This window comes from Pygocentrus nattereri, chromosome 8 (assembly GCF_015220715.1).
Source record: "Pygocentrus nattereri isolate fPygNat1 chromosome 8, fPygNat1.pri, whole genome shotgun sequence".
Taxonomy (NCBI): domain Eukaryota; kingdom Metazoa; phylum Chordata; class Actinopteri; order Characiformes; family Serrasalmidae; genus Pygocentrus; species Pygocentrus nattereri.
Genome location: NC_051218.1, coordinates 21571420 through 21587406, shown reverse-complemented (window position 1 = coordinate 21587406; position 15987 = coordinate 21571420). Strand labels below are relative to the sequence as shown.

At 38.9% G+C, this 15987-nt stretch overlaps 2 protein-coding genes across 2 annotated transcripts; one reads left to right on the top strand and one right to left on the bottom strand.

The window, feature by feature from the left end:
* Positions 1-1535: 1535 nt before the first annotated feature.
* Positions 1536-4263, top strand: urp1 (urotensin-related peptide 1). The gene is made up of 5 exons (XM_037540774.1): positions 1536-1654; positions 2366-2494; positions 2602-2642; positions 3185-3290; positions 3548-4263. The coding sequence occupies exons 1-5, from the start codon at positions 1558-1560 to the stop codon at positions 3577-3579; spliced, it is 405 nt and encodes a 134-aa protein (XP_037396671.1). The 5' UTR covers positions 1536-1557; the 3' UTR covers positions 3580-4263.
* Positions 3898-12211, bottom strand: clic2 (chloride intracellular channel 2). Its single transcript, XM_017698347.2, has 6 exons — positions 11993-12211; positions 8670-8779; positions 7798-7923; positions 7413-7513; positions 6692-6873; positions 3898-5010 (listed from the first exon to the last, which is right to left on the bottom strand). Exons 1-6 carry the CDS (start codon positions 12044-12046, stop codon positions 4849-4851), a joined length of 735 nt encoding a protein of 244 aa, XP_017553836.1. The 5' UTR covers positions 12047-12211; the 3' UTR covers positions 3898-4848.
* Between the last annotated feature and the right edge of the window lie 3776 nt (positions 12212-15987).

Genomic DNA, 15987 nt, shown 5'->3' with positions numbered 1-15987 from the left:
CAAATCCAGGGTCATAGTCACAACGGTCCAGGGTCAAACATCCAATATGGAGAGCAGGAGGGACAGATATGATGAAATGAACACTGAATCAAACATCAAACACCACGAGAATACAATACATCCAACAATTCAGACAGTTCAGACAAAGACCAGTCAAGACAAAGGGCAAATACAGGGCTTAAATATAACAGGGCCAACAAGGGATCACAAGACACAGGTAGAAACACAGGTGGGAACAATTAGGGGCGGAGTCACTAAACAAGGGGTCTGGACTACAAAACCAAAACAAAAACATGCGGGCTAAACCCAAACACAACACGAACACATGGACAGGACTTTGGCCAATCGTGACATTGAGAAATCCAGAAGACATTACAGAAGAGTAATTCCAGAAGAGAATCACCACTCTGTAAAGTCTTATATAACAAAAATCCACAAAGTAGGAAAAGGCCAGGCTCCACATAAACCAGCTCTGCTGTTACAATAAATGAGAATATCCAGTTTGAAGGAACAGCGGGAGAAAGTTTTTAAATTTATGTTGCCCCCACTTGTTCTTAGAAATTAGTACCAGTTTACCACAAGAATGATGGTAAAAGATGTTAGCATCCTGTCATTATATGGCAACCAGCTATACTTTTAGCATTGATGTGTGAAATTGTCTGCAATTTTGCTCATATTAATTAAAATACATAAAGCGTTAAATTATTATTAGCTTAATTAAAGCTTAATTAAACTTTATTAAAAGCTAAATCTAAACTTGAACTATGGTACACTTTGTGAATGATAATGTAGTTCCAGTTTTAGCTTAAATGTTTAAATAAAGTTTGGCTGTGCCATTTTTTTTAATTGTTTATGAAGGCTGGCGACTGTAGTCCAGTGCTTGTTAGCAACGTTAGCCTAGCAGCATAAAAAGAAGCACATGTCAGATGTCAAACATGTCTTGGCTGATCTACTGCAAATGGTATAAATAATAAATCATTTAAATGAGATTTTTTTCTGAACCATTCCTTCAATATTAAAGCTTTCTGCTGTTTTTCCTGAGACAGAAAGAAATGGCTAGCTTTTAAATGGCTGTTTTGACTGGAAATGAAATGAATGAAAGGTGGTCTCTGACTTTGGCACAGTACTGTTTTTTGCTACCAAAACATGACATCAAATGAACAATGATGTATTCCAATATCAGATATCTCCATCTCTGAGGCCCTAATGATCCCATTAGGATTTCAAGGAAACAGTCTGTATGGCCCATACTGCTAAATAGCCGTACAGGACATAAACAATCAGAGATGGCTGGACAGCAGCTGATTGGTGGGGGGAGAGCAAACATTTGTTAGGGCTCACTGTGTAAGCAGAGATACTCACCCTTTGAATTGTCAGCGCACCCTGAATTGCGCCGATGACGAGGGTGCCATCGCGTCAAAACCAATTGCGCTGGGGATGGGGTGACAGGAGCGGTATTGATCCATCCAGGATAGATGACCTGAGAAGATATATAAAACAGAAGTCCTCTTCCAGGGCAAGCCAGTGAAGACCGGAGTGACCTTAGATTCTCTCAACATGCTGTCCGTGGCACTGCTCTACATTTTGGCTGTGGTCTTTTCCGCAACTCGTGCTTTACCATTATATCCAGAGACAGTGCTGACACCACAGGAAGGTAAGCTCATTTTCTGCTCACTGACCATTCTGAGGGACAAAATCTAATATTTCACTTTTTATGTTGTAAATCATGTAAATCATGTAAATCATGTAAATCGTAAGAGGCACAGGAACATGGATGGTAGTGTCTTTGGATAAACACACTTCAAAATAGAATTTCACGGTTCTTGACTGTTGTGTTGTATCAACATATTGAGGACAGTTGAAGCTTGTGTTGAGTGTCCAAAGAACTTTATGGGAACTGCATGATTCATGACCTTTCTGAGAGATTCCTAGAGATTTCTCAGCATTTATGCATGTTGTATGGATATTAGATTCTATCAAAATCCAGCAGTAATAGTAGTTGGTCTAAGGAACTCCATAAGACTTTGATAGATGATGTCCATGTTAAGAATTAGAGCTTATATAAATGTACAAATGTAGCTTCAACATCTGGATGTTTACTAGCCAGTTTAATATATCGGTGCTGTCGGAAAACAAAAACTTTACAGAAGAAGAACATTCCTAACTTTGAATGGAAGTTAATGTAAAATGATTTTATTGTGTGTCTACTTGCACCATGATATTTTGACACAACATCTAGAGCAGCTAGTATTTTCAAATAATGTAAAAAATGAAAAAACAAAATGGACATTCTGGGTTTTTTCATACAGACAACATTTGCTATGTTAATATTATCTGATTGATGCTGATATTTTTCTTGTAACAGACCTTCTTCAGAAACTGGTGGCAGAAGTGGAGGAAGGCCAGAGTGATGACCTGAGTGAGCAAAGAGGTGTCAAAAGCGTCTTTCCTGTCCTGCTGCAGAGGGAAAGAGACAGAGACTCCTGGCCTAAAGGTGAGAAAATCTAACTGTTTGCATTGAAGCTGTTTTTCACTGGCTGCCAGTGGTGGTGGTCTTCAGCTTTCATAACCATTTAAACCTGCTACTTCTTTATGTCTCAGAAACCAAGGAAACTCTACAGCAAGCGAAAATGAACGACATGGTAAGAACCTGTTCTTATTGCGGTGATAGCCTTGCTTTTTCTCTTTCTTTTTCTATTTCTTTTCCTCTTGAGTGACTGAACAGCCAGTAATGTAACATCAACAACTGTTGTACAAATCTGTACAATCTGTTATAATCTGTTATAAACTTCATCCTAATAATAATGTTTTCACCCAAATGTGAATCAGATAAAGTTCCATCCATCCAACGATCCATCCTCAACCGCTTATCCGGGTCCGGGTCGTGGGGGCAGCAGCCTAAGCAGATAAAGTTAATAAAATAAAAATCCAAAAATAGCTCGATTTTTTTATTGATTCTGAGATTTTGAATGATGAAAAATCTTGCTTTTATTTAAATATTTTATATTTACTTTCCTTTTTTTTTACTTGAATAAAATCAGTTAAAAAATCAGCTTGTTCCCTCATGAAATACCTTTTTGAACTGATCGATCCTCCAGTTGGTGCATTTATAAGAATAATTCATAATTCTGCATCATTTCTTAAATAATTGTAATTGAATTGAATAGAATTGAACTGCTTATAGGTGGACGACTTAAAAGCAGCCGTGTTGAAATTGGCAGCAGCAGATAACCTGCGCTCTCAAGGCTTTCTGCGGTCGGAGCAGAATTTACCCAAACCCAACAAGAGAGGTGAGAGTCATCTTCCTGAGGAGCTGCAGGATTAGTGTTATTACACTCACGGATTGCAGTGCATATGCTGTGCTCATATGTAACGGAAATGTGCATAAAGAATTTGTGTTTATAATCATTAGGAGCACCAAATAAGAATTACACGTCAGAGTTAGAGGCTCATATTCGAATTAGTCCTACAATCCATCAGAAATGAAACAGTACGGAACGCATACAATGCTGACCACTAAAGCTCTGTGTTTGTCTTTCCCTGACAGCCTGTTTCTGGAAGTACTGTGTAACAAATTAAGAGCTGATCCCTTCGGAATTACAGAGGAACAGCCCACTCCACCCATTCTGTACAAACATCACTATTTATCTTCTCCATTAAATACCAATCCAGCAGCCTCAGTGACAATGTGTACAGGAATTCACACAGCACAGTAACTTCAACGTGGCTTTGCTTTTAAGCAAAATGATGAACTCTGTAAAATAAGGATCTAGGATGTACGTCTGAGACCATCACTGTGTACACGATTATTCTAGCAAAATCTGGTCCATCTCCTTGTCTTTCAGTCTTTGTTTAGAAATCTGTAAACGTAAACAGGCAAAAGAAATGGCAAAGTTGTTGATAAGTATGAAATGATCTTTATTTTTCATTAAAATGTGAAACAAAAACACGTTTGACCTTTTTTCCTTGAACAGTGGTACTGTGTATGTATTTGGTTTGTGCACCAAGTATAACCTTTCCTATAAAACAACCATTGAGTATATGATACCTGAATCTTGTACATGACATTGTTGGCTTTGCAGTTTTGTCATGGAGCTCTATACGCAAGTTGTGTTTTAAGTGTTTTTATATATATATACATACATGCATTATTACTGTCCAGAAGTGTGTTCTCTGAGGACGATGTGTTAATTTATTTTTACTTAGAAAATCCTGTCATTAGACCAAAACCTTTGCTTACAGCTGATTTAATAGACATACATAGACATTTAGAAAAAAAGTAGTTACCTGTGTATTAAAATACATATATACACTATGGACAAAGCAAATCACATTTGATCTACAGTTAATTGCACATGTGGCCTACTGCTGAGGGAATACTAGGCAGCTATCCAGCGATTCCCTTTTAATTAGCAATTTTTATGCTTTGGGCTTTGGGATCATAGGCACAATGAATATAGTAAAACTTAACTGTAGTATGACTCTGCATATCGACTCTACTGGTGTCTTTAAAGGAATACTCCAGTATTCTTCAATCTTTCTGCTGCATCTGTAGCATATGGTCAATTATCATCAACAATAATTTGGTTACATTTCTTTACAAAGAAAAAACCTTCTTCAGCAACTGCCCATTGCCTTCTATTGTAAGTGCTTTTCAAGTCCTTTTTTTTCGGGTTTTGGGTCCCATTGTTAAGTATTGGGGAATGCTGAAATGGTATTCGACCTGCCACGGTTCAGAAAATCTGGAGTACTCTTTTAAACACTTTTATTTATATGTATTTACAGAGATAAATCTGAATGGCCTCCTCCGCGTCCCATGTGTAGAGGTTGTTCCCACTCTGTGTCTGACTATGACCTCCTGTTGGCCACACTCAGATAGGCTTTCTCAATCTCGATGTCAGCAGGGCATGTCTGGCTGAACTCCTCCCTCTCATAAGCATTCTGCATGTAGCGATGTACTCCAGTGAAGTCAGCAGGAATCTCAAAGTGACAGTACTTTTTGGCTGCAACCTTCAAAATCATAGAAAAGTAAAAGAGACAGAATTTTTCTTTCGGTTTAACTTTTGGTTTCATTTTTAGTATACATTCTGGAGAAATCAATACTGAGCTTTAGCTGTCAGACACCCAGTACTTAATAGATCAATACAATGGGTTCATATTCTCCATTTTTTTTTTATAAAACGTTATGTAATAGTTCTGTGCATTTATGTGCCAAAAACATTTTTACATAACATTTACATTTTACAGGTTCTCTTTGTCCCTAACATTCAAACATTTTGTTACTTTTTCTTGAGTGATATATGTATTTGGGGCAGTCGTGGGCTGGAGGATAGGGATCCAGCCTTGTGACCGGAAGGTCGCCGGTTTGATCCCCAGAGCCGACAGCACATGACTGAGGTGTCCTTGAGCAAGACACCCAACCCCCAACTGCTCCCCGGGCGCTGCGGATTGGGCTGCTCACCGCTCTGGGCAAGTGTGCTCACTGCCCCCTAGTGTGTGTGTGCTCACTAGAGTGTATGTGGTGTTTCACAGATGGGTTAAATGCGGAAGTGAAATTTCCCCGTTGTGGGACTAATAAGGGAATGTTAATGTAAATGACCTCTCTTCCAGACTGCTGTGTCTCATTCAAACAGTTGGGCTGAAACATTCCTTTAAACTTCAACATGTATAGATTAGGATAATCAGCTTAAGGCTGAAAAGATGGAAACGTTATATTGCCAAAGGTATGTGGACACCTGACCATCACACCTGTGCGAGCTTGGTCATCAATACCTAGTTGACCCCTCTTTGAGGCCATGACAGCCTCCTCTCTTCTGGGAACACTTTCTGCAAAACTTTGGAGTGTGTTTGTGGGAATTTGTGCCCATTCAGTCAAAAGAGCATTTGTGAGGTCAGGCACTGATGTTGAACAAAAAGGCCTGGCCTCCCAATCAACATTTCAATTTCATCCCAAAATTGTTCAGTGGAGTAAAGATCAGGGCTCCATGCAGACCACTGGAGATCCTTCTCACCAAACTCATCAAACCATGTCAAGAAAGTGACTGCCTCAAAATGTTACCAGAAAGATGGTGTCTGTTATCTCAAAAAGTATTGATCATTTGACATGTCTTTGTGTGCAGTAGCATTAACATCACTCTTCACTGAAACTCCAGAGGCCCAAACTCTGCAAAACAGCCCTAGTCCATTAACCCTCCTCCAACCTATATTGTTGGCACCATGCATTCTGGTAGGTGGTATTCTCCTGGTATCTGCCAAATTTTCTGACAGTGCCACATTTAAAGGTAGTGAGCTCTGCAGTATGACCCATTCTACTGCCAGTGTTTGTCTATGGAGATTGCATGACTATGTGCTTGATTTTATACAGCTGTTAGCAAAGGGTGTGGCTAAAACACCCACACTCAATAAGTAGGAGGGCTGTCCACATACTTTTGGCCACATAATGTATGTTGGTTTTCTTGGCATCACAAAAGCAGTTTAATTGGGGCTTGTTTCCATACATGAACTGCAGAATGTAAATAGTACTTTTTGAAACTTTAGAAAACAGTACAAACTACAGCAAACTATTTTTCTTATTAAAAATGCAATATTTAATAATATGAGCTCTTGTAGCTTATTTAATAGGCTGCTAAAGTGCACAGGAACGAGGACAGGTGATTACTTATTGGCACTGACATAAATGTGTCTGACTCACCTTGATCACATGCAGTTTGGGCAGCAAGTTGCAGTCTGCCAGAGTCAGGCGGTTGCCATCGAGATACTTTCTCTTGGAGACTGTGATGTTTTCTCTGGAGTTGTGGTCAATCTCCTCTGGGAGCGGCGTGTTCAGATAGATGTCCAGTCGTTTAAATTCCCTCAGCAAAGCCTGCTCTTGTACTGTGAAGCCAAGAAATGAACAAATAAATATTATGCAAATATCAGAGACCATCTTTCATTTATTTAATTTCCAGTCAAGATAACCATCTAGTACAAGTTATTTATCTCTGATCAGACTGGATATAAGTAAGCTGCTTGCATAAGGAAGGAGAAAGCAGAGGTTTCCAAAACTTGAGTTGTGAAGTTATTAAAAGATATAGGAAAAATCTGGACTGCTAACAATCATGCAAGACTTGGTAGACCCACCCCAGAGACCTAAACATCACTGAATTTCAGATTACTTGGATCGTGAGAACACAGAAAATGCAACTTAAGACTTTAGAGGTGTGGAAAAATATCCCTGCAGATTTTTTAAAGCTGAATGCAATGTTTTAGTGGTTTTTCTGACTGGAAAGAAGCATCAAATTTTACATATTAAGGCAACATAGTGCTCCTCACGCACACCAGTACATTCTAAGCCAATATGACATTTAAAACATATGCAAGTTTAAACAGAGCACTGATATTGGACCATTAAGATACAGCTTAGCATAACTCACTGCTGTTGTTTGGACTGTTCTTGATGAAAGCAGAAAACTTGGCAAAAATGTCAGCACCCACATCAAACGACTCCTTGTTGAGTGGACTGAGGTGAGGGTATCTGAAGACGGGAGAGAAACAGTGAGACTCATGAGAGTAGCCAGTTCCTAAGTGCTAAGTCTAAAGCTAACTGTGGCTTTCCAGCAGATGAAGAACATGATGTGCTGCCAAGGAACTTTTAAAGGTTTGCAATGAAGTACACGGACACTGATAGTTCAGTAACTCTTGCGAAACTAGTGTGTATTTACTTACTTTGTGCAGCTATTACAAAAATGATATATTCATATTTAATGATGAATGTCATGATTAAAACTGTAATGAAGAGTAACTGTATGTTCACAATACCTGGGTGGGGCAAGGGTTGTCTCCAGAAACTCTTCGATCTTAATGAAGTCAGTCTTTAGGGCACCATTGTATAAGAGGAAAGGAGGGTTTGTCCCTGGGGCTAAATCTTTCAGCTCCTCAGGTTTCCTACACATCAAAAGTTGGAGTAGTCAATATATGTCGTACAGGGTGTGGACAGGTTGAACAATCACACAGTCCACTCACTACCATCTGTTTCTGAATGGGACAGATGGAGATTAATGGCTCTTTCAAAAGTCTTTGTTACTCATTAAGCAAAGCACACGGATGTGGGAGCGCCTAGCCGTGACAGGAGCGAAGACTCACTAATTAGCAGCAGCCTGAATGAACTGATTTTATTTGCTTAATGCAAACAAAGTTTCAAATAACAAAAAATGCCATAGATCCTCCATGTAGGGCCCAGAGCATAACATGTATGGATAGTTTAACTGTTTCACCATTGGTAAACTTTAATGAAGTTCTTTAAGTTGATGTTTAACAAATGAGAAACGCTGATGGTAGACTGTGTGGAGAAAGCCTGGAGAAGAATTCCAACCAGACTGCACTAAGTGTACTGCACAGAGGTGGAAAGTCTGGGCCTGTTGTTCTTACAGTGGTGTCAGTGAGCTTGTGTTCACTGATGATCATGTACAAAGACATTTTGTATGTGAACCTGCAGAAGTTTGTAAAGAAACAGCCTCCTTTAGAAAAAAGTCTCTACCAAAAAGAAAATCACTTTCTGTCTTTGGACTGATATCTGAGGCAAGTAAATGCAATGCATTACTTTCTTCTGTGCACCAAGAATAATTCATCTTGCTTCAGAGGGTTAGTACATATTTCATAACCAAATATTCTAGTCTTCTGGCAGAACTTACTTCCTCATGTCAACTGTGGTCACTGTGAATTTGACTCCCTTCAGCCACAGCACCATGAAAAGACTCTGACAGAACGGGCAGTTCCCCACGTTCTCTCCATCGTGGCCCGCCTGGAGACATAAAACACAGGAAGAAGTCAGAAGTCTATGGTTAACACTGCAGCCAGTTTACTGGTTAAATATGAATTGGAATGAGGTCAGTTCTTAGTTTCCAAGTTATGTAATGGCCCAAGCTGAAAGTCTTATGAGCCAAAGGCCCAGCCCACAGAGCAGAGGAGCAGAAAATCATGCTCTGGCAGCCCCACCTCACTGCATCTCAAACACAGTCAGAAGTAAGGAGGGGATCTGAGGTGGCCGCAGTAACCCCAGATTTCAGAATTCTTTAGCTACAACTGGTAAAAATAATTTCAATAACTTTACAATAATCTGAATGTAATGAATACCTACGGTTAAATGATGTTTTGTTGATCTTATAAGTGAAAATGGGTAAACACATCCTGATCCTTAAGCAGGAACCCTTTTTATTTGAGTTTAACATATTGAAAAAAATAATAAAACATTAAACATAAAATAGCATTTGTACAGGCCGTTTAGGGGGTGTGTCACTAAAATGCAAGCAGGTGGTTGCACTGTAGGCTATTTCTGTGCCCTAAAGTAGCCAAATATTATTTTTGCTTAAAAACGCAGTAATGTACCATGTTTTGAGAACATTAATTTAATTAAACCGTTATCTTCAACACAATCTGTTGAATCTCACAGTGTAGATTGGCCACAGGTGTGACACAATCAGTTACTGTGACACATATTAACATCAACAATATAATTCAGATGAAAATTAAGTGGTAAATCATTTTGCATGACATCTTTGCGTACATCGGGTATACACTGCAATACATTTCAGCACCCCCAACTCATAACACCTTCCACTTATTGCACACAACAGCGTTAACCCCTTTAGACCTAAAGGATAAAGAGTTACATTAATTTCATAGTAGTTATTGAATAATATTGAATAAGGTAGAATAGTGAATTTCACACTTTAGAATTGAATAATTCACAGTTCACAGTACAGAAGGAAATTCATCCTTTCACCTAATTCCTAATTTATCATCTCCTGATAAGTCGCAGCATATTGTCCTGCCACTCCCATCCTTAAAGAAAAGGACATAAATAGCCATGTGTGCATGCTTGGGTGGTGTGGCTATTTAAAGGGCCTGATCCAAAGAAAGGAAAAGCAGGCATTGTCTCGAAGAGAGAGACAGTACACATGCACAATGATTTCAGTCCACTCAAAGCACACCTGTCCCAAAAGTAACAAAGTAAACAAACTCAGTGAATGGCACAGAGAGGCATTATTCATAGTATCAGGCAGTTTTTTCAGAACACTGTTATCAAAGAATTGCAAATCAACTCAGTCAAATCAAAACCATGTATCTTAAGTTTTTTAGCTGCCCTTTACATTGTGTGAATATCTCATGATGATAAAAGTGCCTTTCCACTGTTGTGGAGATACATTAGAGGTCAGTGGCAGCAAAATACACGATGGAATTAGAGTCGGAAAGTGACTTTATTATTAAAAATAAAGATACAAGAAAGGGTTCTTTGCTGTGAAGCCATAGTAGAAGCACTTTTAGTTCTTCCTTCCAATGGATGGTTCAATGGATTGGATGTTTTTTATATGGTGCAAATGTTAATGGATGTAATGTAATGCAATGACTCTCTTACCAAGTGAAGGATTTTTCTAGAACCATCCAAGAACCATTTGAAGGTGTAAAGCTAAAATCTAACTTATGTTGTGATGAGGGTGAGGAATTACGGTTTGGACCCTTTCAGTTTTCATATTTTTTTATGACCCCTTTTGACATTTGTGTGGTTTTATGTACCAAAAAAGACATAATGCACTTTACTTGATAATTTTCAAACCTTACTTAATTTCTTCAAATGAAACAAGACTGATATATGTAGTTGAAATCTGTTCTGATTGGCTGCCCTGTGTAGTGACCTGATAAAAAAACAGTCTAGGTTAAAACACTCATAAATTCAGCATGGGTGGGCGGGACTATATGTAAATGTAAAGAAATATGCAAATGTTTTGGTATTCATGACATCACAAAAACACTGAATTCTAATTTATATTTCCGAAGCTTAATTTATACATTTAGACCGCATGAACTGGGCAGTACATGGCACGTTTTTGAAACTTTTGCAATGTTTATATAATATCAAACTTTTTTAGTTAAAAAAACTTTCTACAAGGGATTAGTAAACTGGGACAACTCGAAAAAAGCATTTGAATTTCTCATGACTAATCTCTCATGAGTATGACTAAATGGTCCTCTATGATGAATAACCGTTATGTGGTTTCTGTTAGTATAAGTCACAGAACTGTTTTTCTGGTACTACAAAGAGCCCTTTTTCCTAAGATCTGTATGTATATACATGTGTGCTCTCTGTGTGGGTGTGACCAGCTCAGGAAGGGGCCGGGGGTCTCCAGTGTGCACCCCTCTCCCCGTTTGTGCGTGCGAGTTTGATGATAAGACTCTGGAGGTGTGTGTGTTATGATAAAGACAGCGGAAGAGGGGATGGGTTTGGGACAGTTACACGAAGAGTTACAGCTTTACGTAACTACGACAACATACGACAGAGAAGCAAAGCCCCTGTTTGCCCGTAAAGAGGATTTCTGCCCCTTTACACACTGAAGGGCTGAAAAAAGCCCACAAATCTCAGCACAGCATGAGGCGCAGTCTTATTCAGTACTGCTTGGCCAGTAATGTGTGACACTTTCTTGTCAGGAGAGTTTCGTTCTTTCACTCTCAGAAGAAAACTATCACTGGGGTGGTCCCCTCAAGGGTACATTTTCAGCACCATTACTTAGAGAACATAGTTGTGCTCTGTTACATTGACTACAGGCTTTTTTATTTGCTTTAACTTCTTAAAAAAGTCATGAAAAAGTACAAATATGAACCTTTCTTGTAGAAAAATGAATGTAGTACCAAGGAACACCAATGGACCTTAAGGACCATGTTGTACCTTTGAGGGTACATTTGCATAGTCTTTTATGGTTTTTCCCTGGCCAGCACAGTTTTCTTCTGACAGCGTGTGACTTGACATTACCACTTTTCAAAGTGGAAGCAAAGATTTAACTGACTTTGTAGGTGTACAACTAACTTGCAGACAAGTAATAAAAGGGAAAATACATTAGAGAGAAAGTAACTACATCATTTTGGAGTTACAACTTCATTTAGTTGCAATGTGGAAAACAAAAAGCAAGTTTCTCTTTATTATGCAAATAGACTGATTCAAAAACTCAAAATTATTACTGACCTTTATGAAGAGCTCAATGATTGGTTCTTTGTCTGAGTTCTGTCGCAGGGCCATTTCTTCTGTAAGTGAGATGCCAGTTAATCCAGGAGTTATCCCACAAATGATCTGAGACAGAATGAAAAACTCACAAAAAAGAAATCCCGAAAAAATAGTTTAATGTACTTGTGTGGGAGCTCGCTGAAGCCTGAGGTGACTCTTTGGGTATCTGCTCCTTCAGGCTTGATACTTTAAGTGTAAGGGGGAGGGAGGCTGGAAAGGATGGGCGTGGCATCCACTCATATAAACCTTGTGCCAAGCAGAGGGAGTGCTCAAAAATAGCTTGCATTTCATCACACACACGTCTGAATTACTCCTCCATGGAGAGAGAAACATCAGTGTTTCATCATACAAATGGAGCAGGCTCACGTTCCGTTCATTGAGGTCATCAACACCTCGCACAGGGCTGTTTCTTCTTCATACTGACCACTCAGTAATGTTACTCTTAGTGCTCAGCGCAGTGGCTCTCCACACAAAGCGCCCACTATGCTCGGCCACAATGCCCCCCTTTCTTACCTAACGCAATTAGCACAAATGTAAAAACAAATCAAACGTCCACATCTGTGTGATGGTGAGGCCCTTTCTGGTACAGCTAAGTGGCTCAAAGGCACTTTTGACATTTCTGCTTGTTTTTATATTTTGGCCAAAAATCTGATTTACACAATTTCTCCCTTAACCCAAAACAAGTTGACCGGTTTAGATGTGTTTAGGGCCTGGTGTTTGCTTCTTTATATTTGCACTGGAGCTACTAGGCTAACATTGCTAACAAGTAATAGAAGTTCATAGCAAATTCCTGCCTGTAGTTACCAGCTAGCATCATGCAAACTACAGCTAAATCATCACCCTATTACCTTGAACTATGTTGAGTTGATCAGTAATCCCAAGCAGACTTGCTTATGTTGTTGCTGTCACTGTAGGACATGCTATCTACAGGAGTGTCTAAAGTACATCACAAAGCTAAAAGCAGCAGTAGCCGTTATCTTAAAGCCTGAATTTGGTGTAGAGTTGCTTATTGTTTTTTTAAATAGAGGCAAACCTTGACTATTAGAATAGAATTCTAGGCCTTCAGCTCTAACAATAAATGCCAAAAACAAGGAAAACCAACTCAACGCACCTCATGTTATAATGCAAATTTCCACTACCACTTGTATGAGATTCTAGTAGTATGTTAGCGCTAAGCAAACAATGATTCACATGAATATTTTTAGTCGTTCTAGATGAAATCCCTACGGTTGAAGCTTGTAACAGACATTAACATATTTTTTACCTTATGTTTAGTAGTTTTATTGTGGCTCTTTCTGTGAGAGCTGCACCTGCTTGTCTTCCCTTATATCGCACTGTAATGCAGTCAATGACGTGTGCAGGACTTCAAGAAAGACTGAAGTGATTTTCTCACAAAATTGATTCCACTCATTGTGAATCAAAACATGATGAAATAGTTAATCTGAGACGTTTGGCCTTCAGTTCAGCTCCTGAAGATCTAACACTTTCCACCCAGAATTTTACGATGAAATAAATGATTTACTACAGTACTTACAGAGATACAACAAGCAGGATCATAATATCAAATAAGACTGAACTAAAAATGGATTTTTATTACACAGAAGTCATTAGGACTCCACTGAAGGTCCTGAGGGTTCCCCACTGAGTTAGCTTGATGCTAAATGATGGCTACAAGCTTCTATTACTTGTTAGCTACATTAGCTTTGTAGTGCCAGTGGAAAACAACAGAAGCACATTTCAAACACCAAATCTATCTCAGCTGAGTGACATCCCTGGGGTAAGGGGGGAATGTTATGATATTGATTTTTAGTGAAAGTTTAAGAAACATTTGTGTAAATGTTATTTAATGACATTAAATAACATTAACTGTGAATTTTAGCATTGTGCTACTTTTAAATGACAGACTATGACTAGTTGAAGTTTTAGGCATGTAAATAATCAAGCCATCATAGTATTGTAATATTTTGGGGGTTTTTTTCTTAGTTTTATAGTTTCTATTTTTGCTTTTTTATTGTTGCATTGTTCATTTCTTATGTGCAACTGTTGTATGTGGCAGGGAGTAAGAAAAGATGATCAGTCTGCTATTTATGATGATCGGTCATTTAGGTACTTTAGTACAGCTAATATGGCCTATGTAATGTCATGTATCACATAAGCTATGATCGTACAGCTACAGCTGATGAAATATGAACTGTTTTGCAATTTCAGTTTGAAACTCGTGTAAAGCAATCTTTGAACTTATGCATATAAAGTGAAATGCAGGGCTCAGTGTATCAGACGTCTGTCAGGAATTCAATTGGAATTCAGATTTTCATCCCTGTACCGTTCTCTGAGCTGTCTTGGATTTCCAGAAAGGTCTGTGAAATTCTTGTAAACCACCAGACTGTGATATCAGCTACAGCAGTGAGTCATGAACAGGGTGGTTAGTGAGTCCGGCATGTGGAGGGCTGTGGAGAGAGGGGGGAATGGTACTTGTGAGTGTGCAATCAATCTCTAGGGAAGACTGTTCATTCAAACAAATAGGCAGAGCCCATAGTTACAGATATAGAAGGCGTGAGTCACCTATGAGGTTTAAGGCTCATGACATCATCACTTAGTTAGAACTCCAAGTCAAATGTTACTTGTCTGTTGCCATGGAAGCCATAGAATTTGTTGGTTTTCAATGAGAAGAGCATTGGGCCTCATTCACGAACCCTTCTTACAAAGAAATTTCTTTTTAAAACCGTCTTGTGTGGTTTTCACGAAGATTCTGACATTTACTGCTGTTTTTCTTATTTGGGATTTGTTCTTAGGTAAAAACAGGCCATGAATCTGGCAGAGACTTTTTCTTAGGAGTTTTCTTGAGAACAAATTTAAGGAAAAACGTAGGAAGATATTGGTGAATGAGGCTCAAAGACACTAAACTGTATTTCTGTATACTGATGACAAAAAAGTGCTCGAATGATGAGGTCATGCTCAAAACAGGCAAGAGTTTCATTTCTGCTTTAACAGAACATATCAGTTTGTTGGGGGATTCACTGCTGTGTGTTGGGGAATTCAGAACTGTCCAAAACATTGTCCCAGGAGAGAAAGCAATGCCCTTCAAGAGAGATACAGACACAGCAGAGAAACAGAAAGCAGTACAGAGCTGCTGTTTAAAAGTGGCAGATTCTGTTCTGCTCTCCACTCACAGAGGTTCTCATAAAGGGGGAATTTCCAGTATGAAATGGAAGGTTGCAAAATAAAACCTTGAAATGGAAATGACTAACAAATCCTGGAAATGAAGTGCGGCTGCGCTGGAGCCAGCACAGGAAACAGGCCAGGGCAGAGCTTGCTCTCCACTCACTCACACACACGCGCGCACACACACACATGCACGCACGCACGCACACACACACACACACACAAACACACACACACACACACACACACACACACACACACACACACACACACACACACACACACACACACACACACACACACACACATACACACACACACACACACACACAAACATGTTGATTGTAAATCCATGCTGTAAACTCCCATTGTAATCAGGCATTAACAAACCCACAGGGTATAAAATGGTTGTTTTTTGCATTTGTGAGAATTTAGACTGATGAAGAGTGTTGCTTTTGTTATTTTGCATTGCTTCACTTTTTTATGGACTTCTGTAAACCTAGCATGGGTGGAAAAAGTACAGAAAAACCATACTTAAGTGAAAGTATGTGTTAGTGAAAAGTGGATGAATATATACTTGAGTGAAAGTCAAGAAGTGCGTAAACATGCTCAAGTATATACAAGTAAAAAACAACATTTTAAAGAGTAAATCAGAGATTTTCCTTGTTTGTTGATGTGTGACACAGTGACTGATGGGTGGTCCTGGACCTCACACAGAGATAAATTAACATAGTTGTGGCAAGGTTCATTTTATACCATTATAAATTTGGTTGAAGGTTTTTTAAAAATTCTAC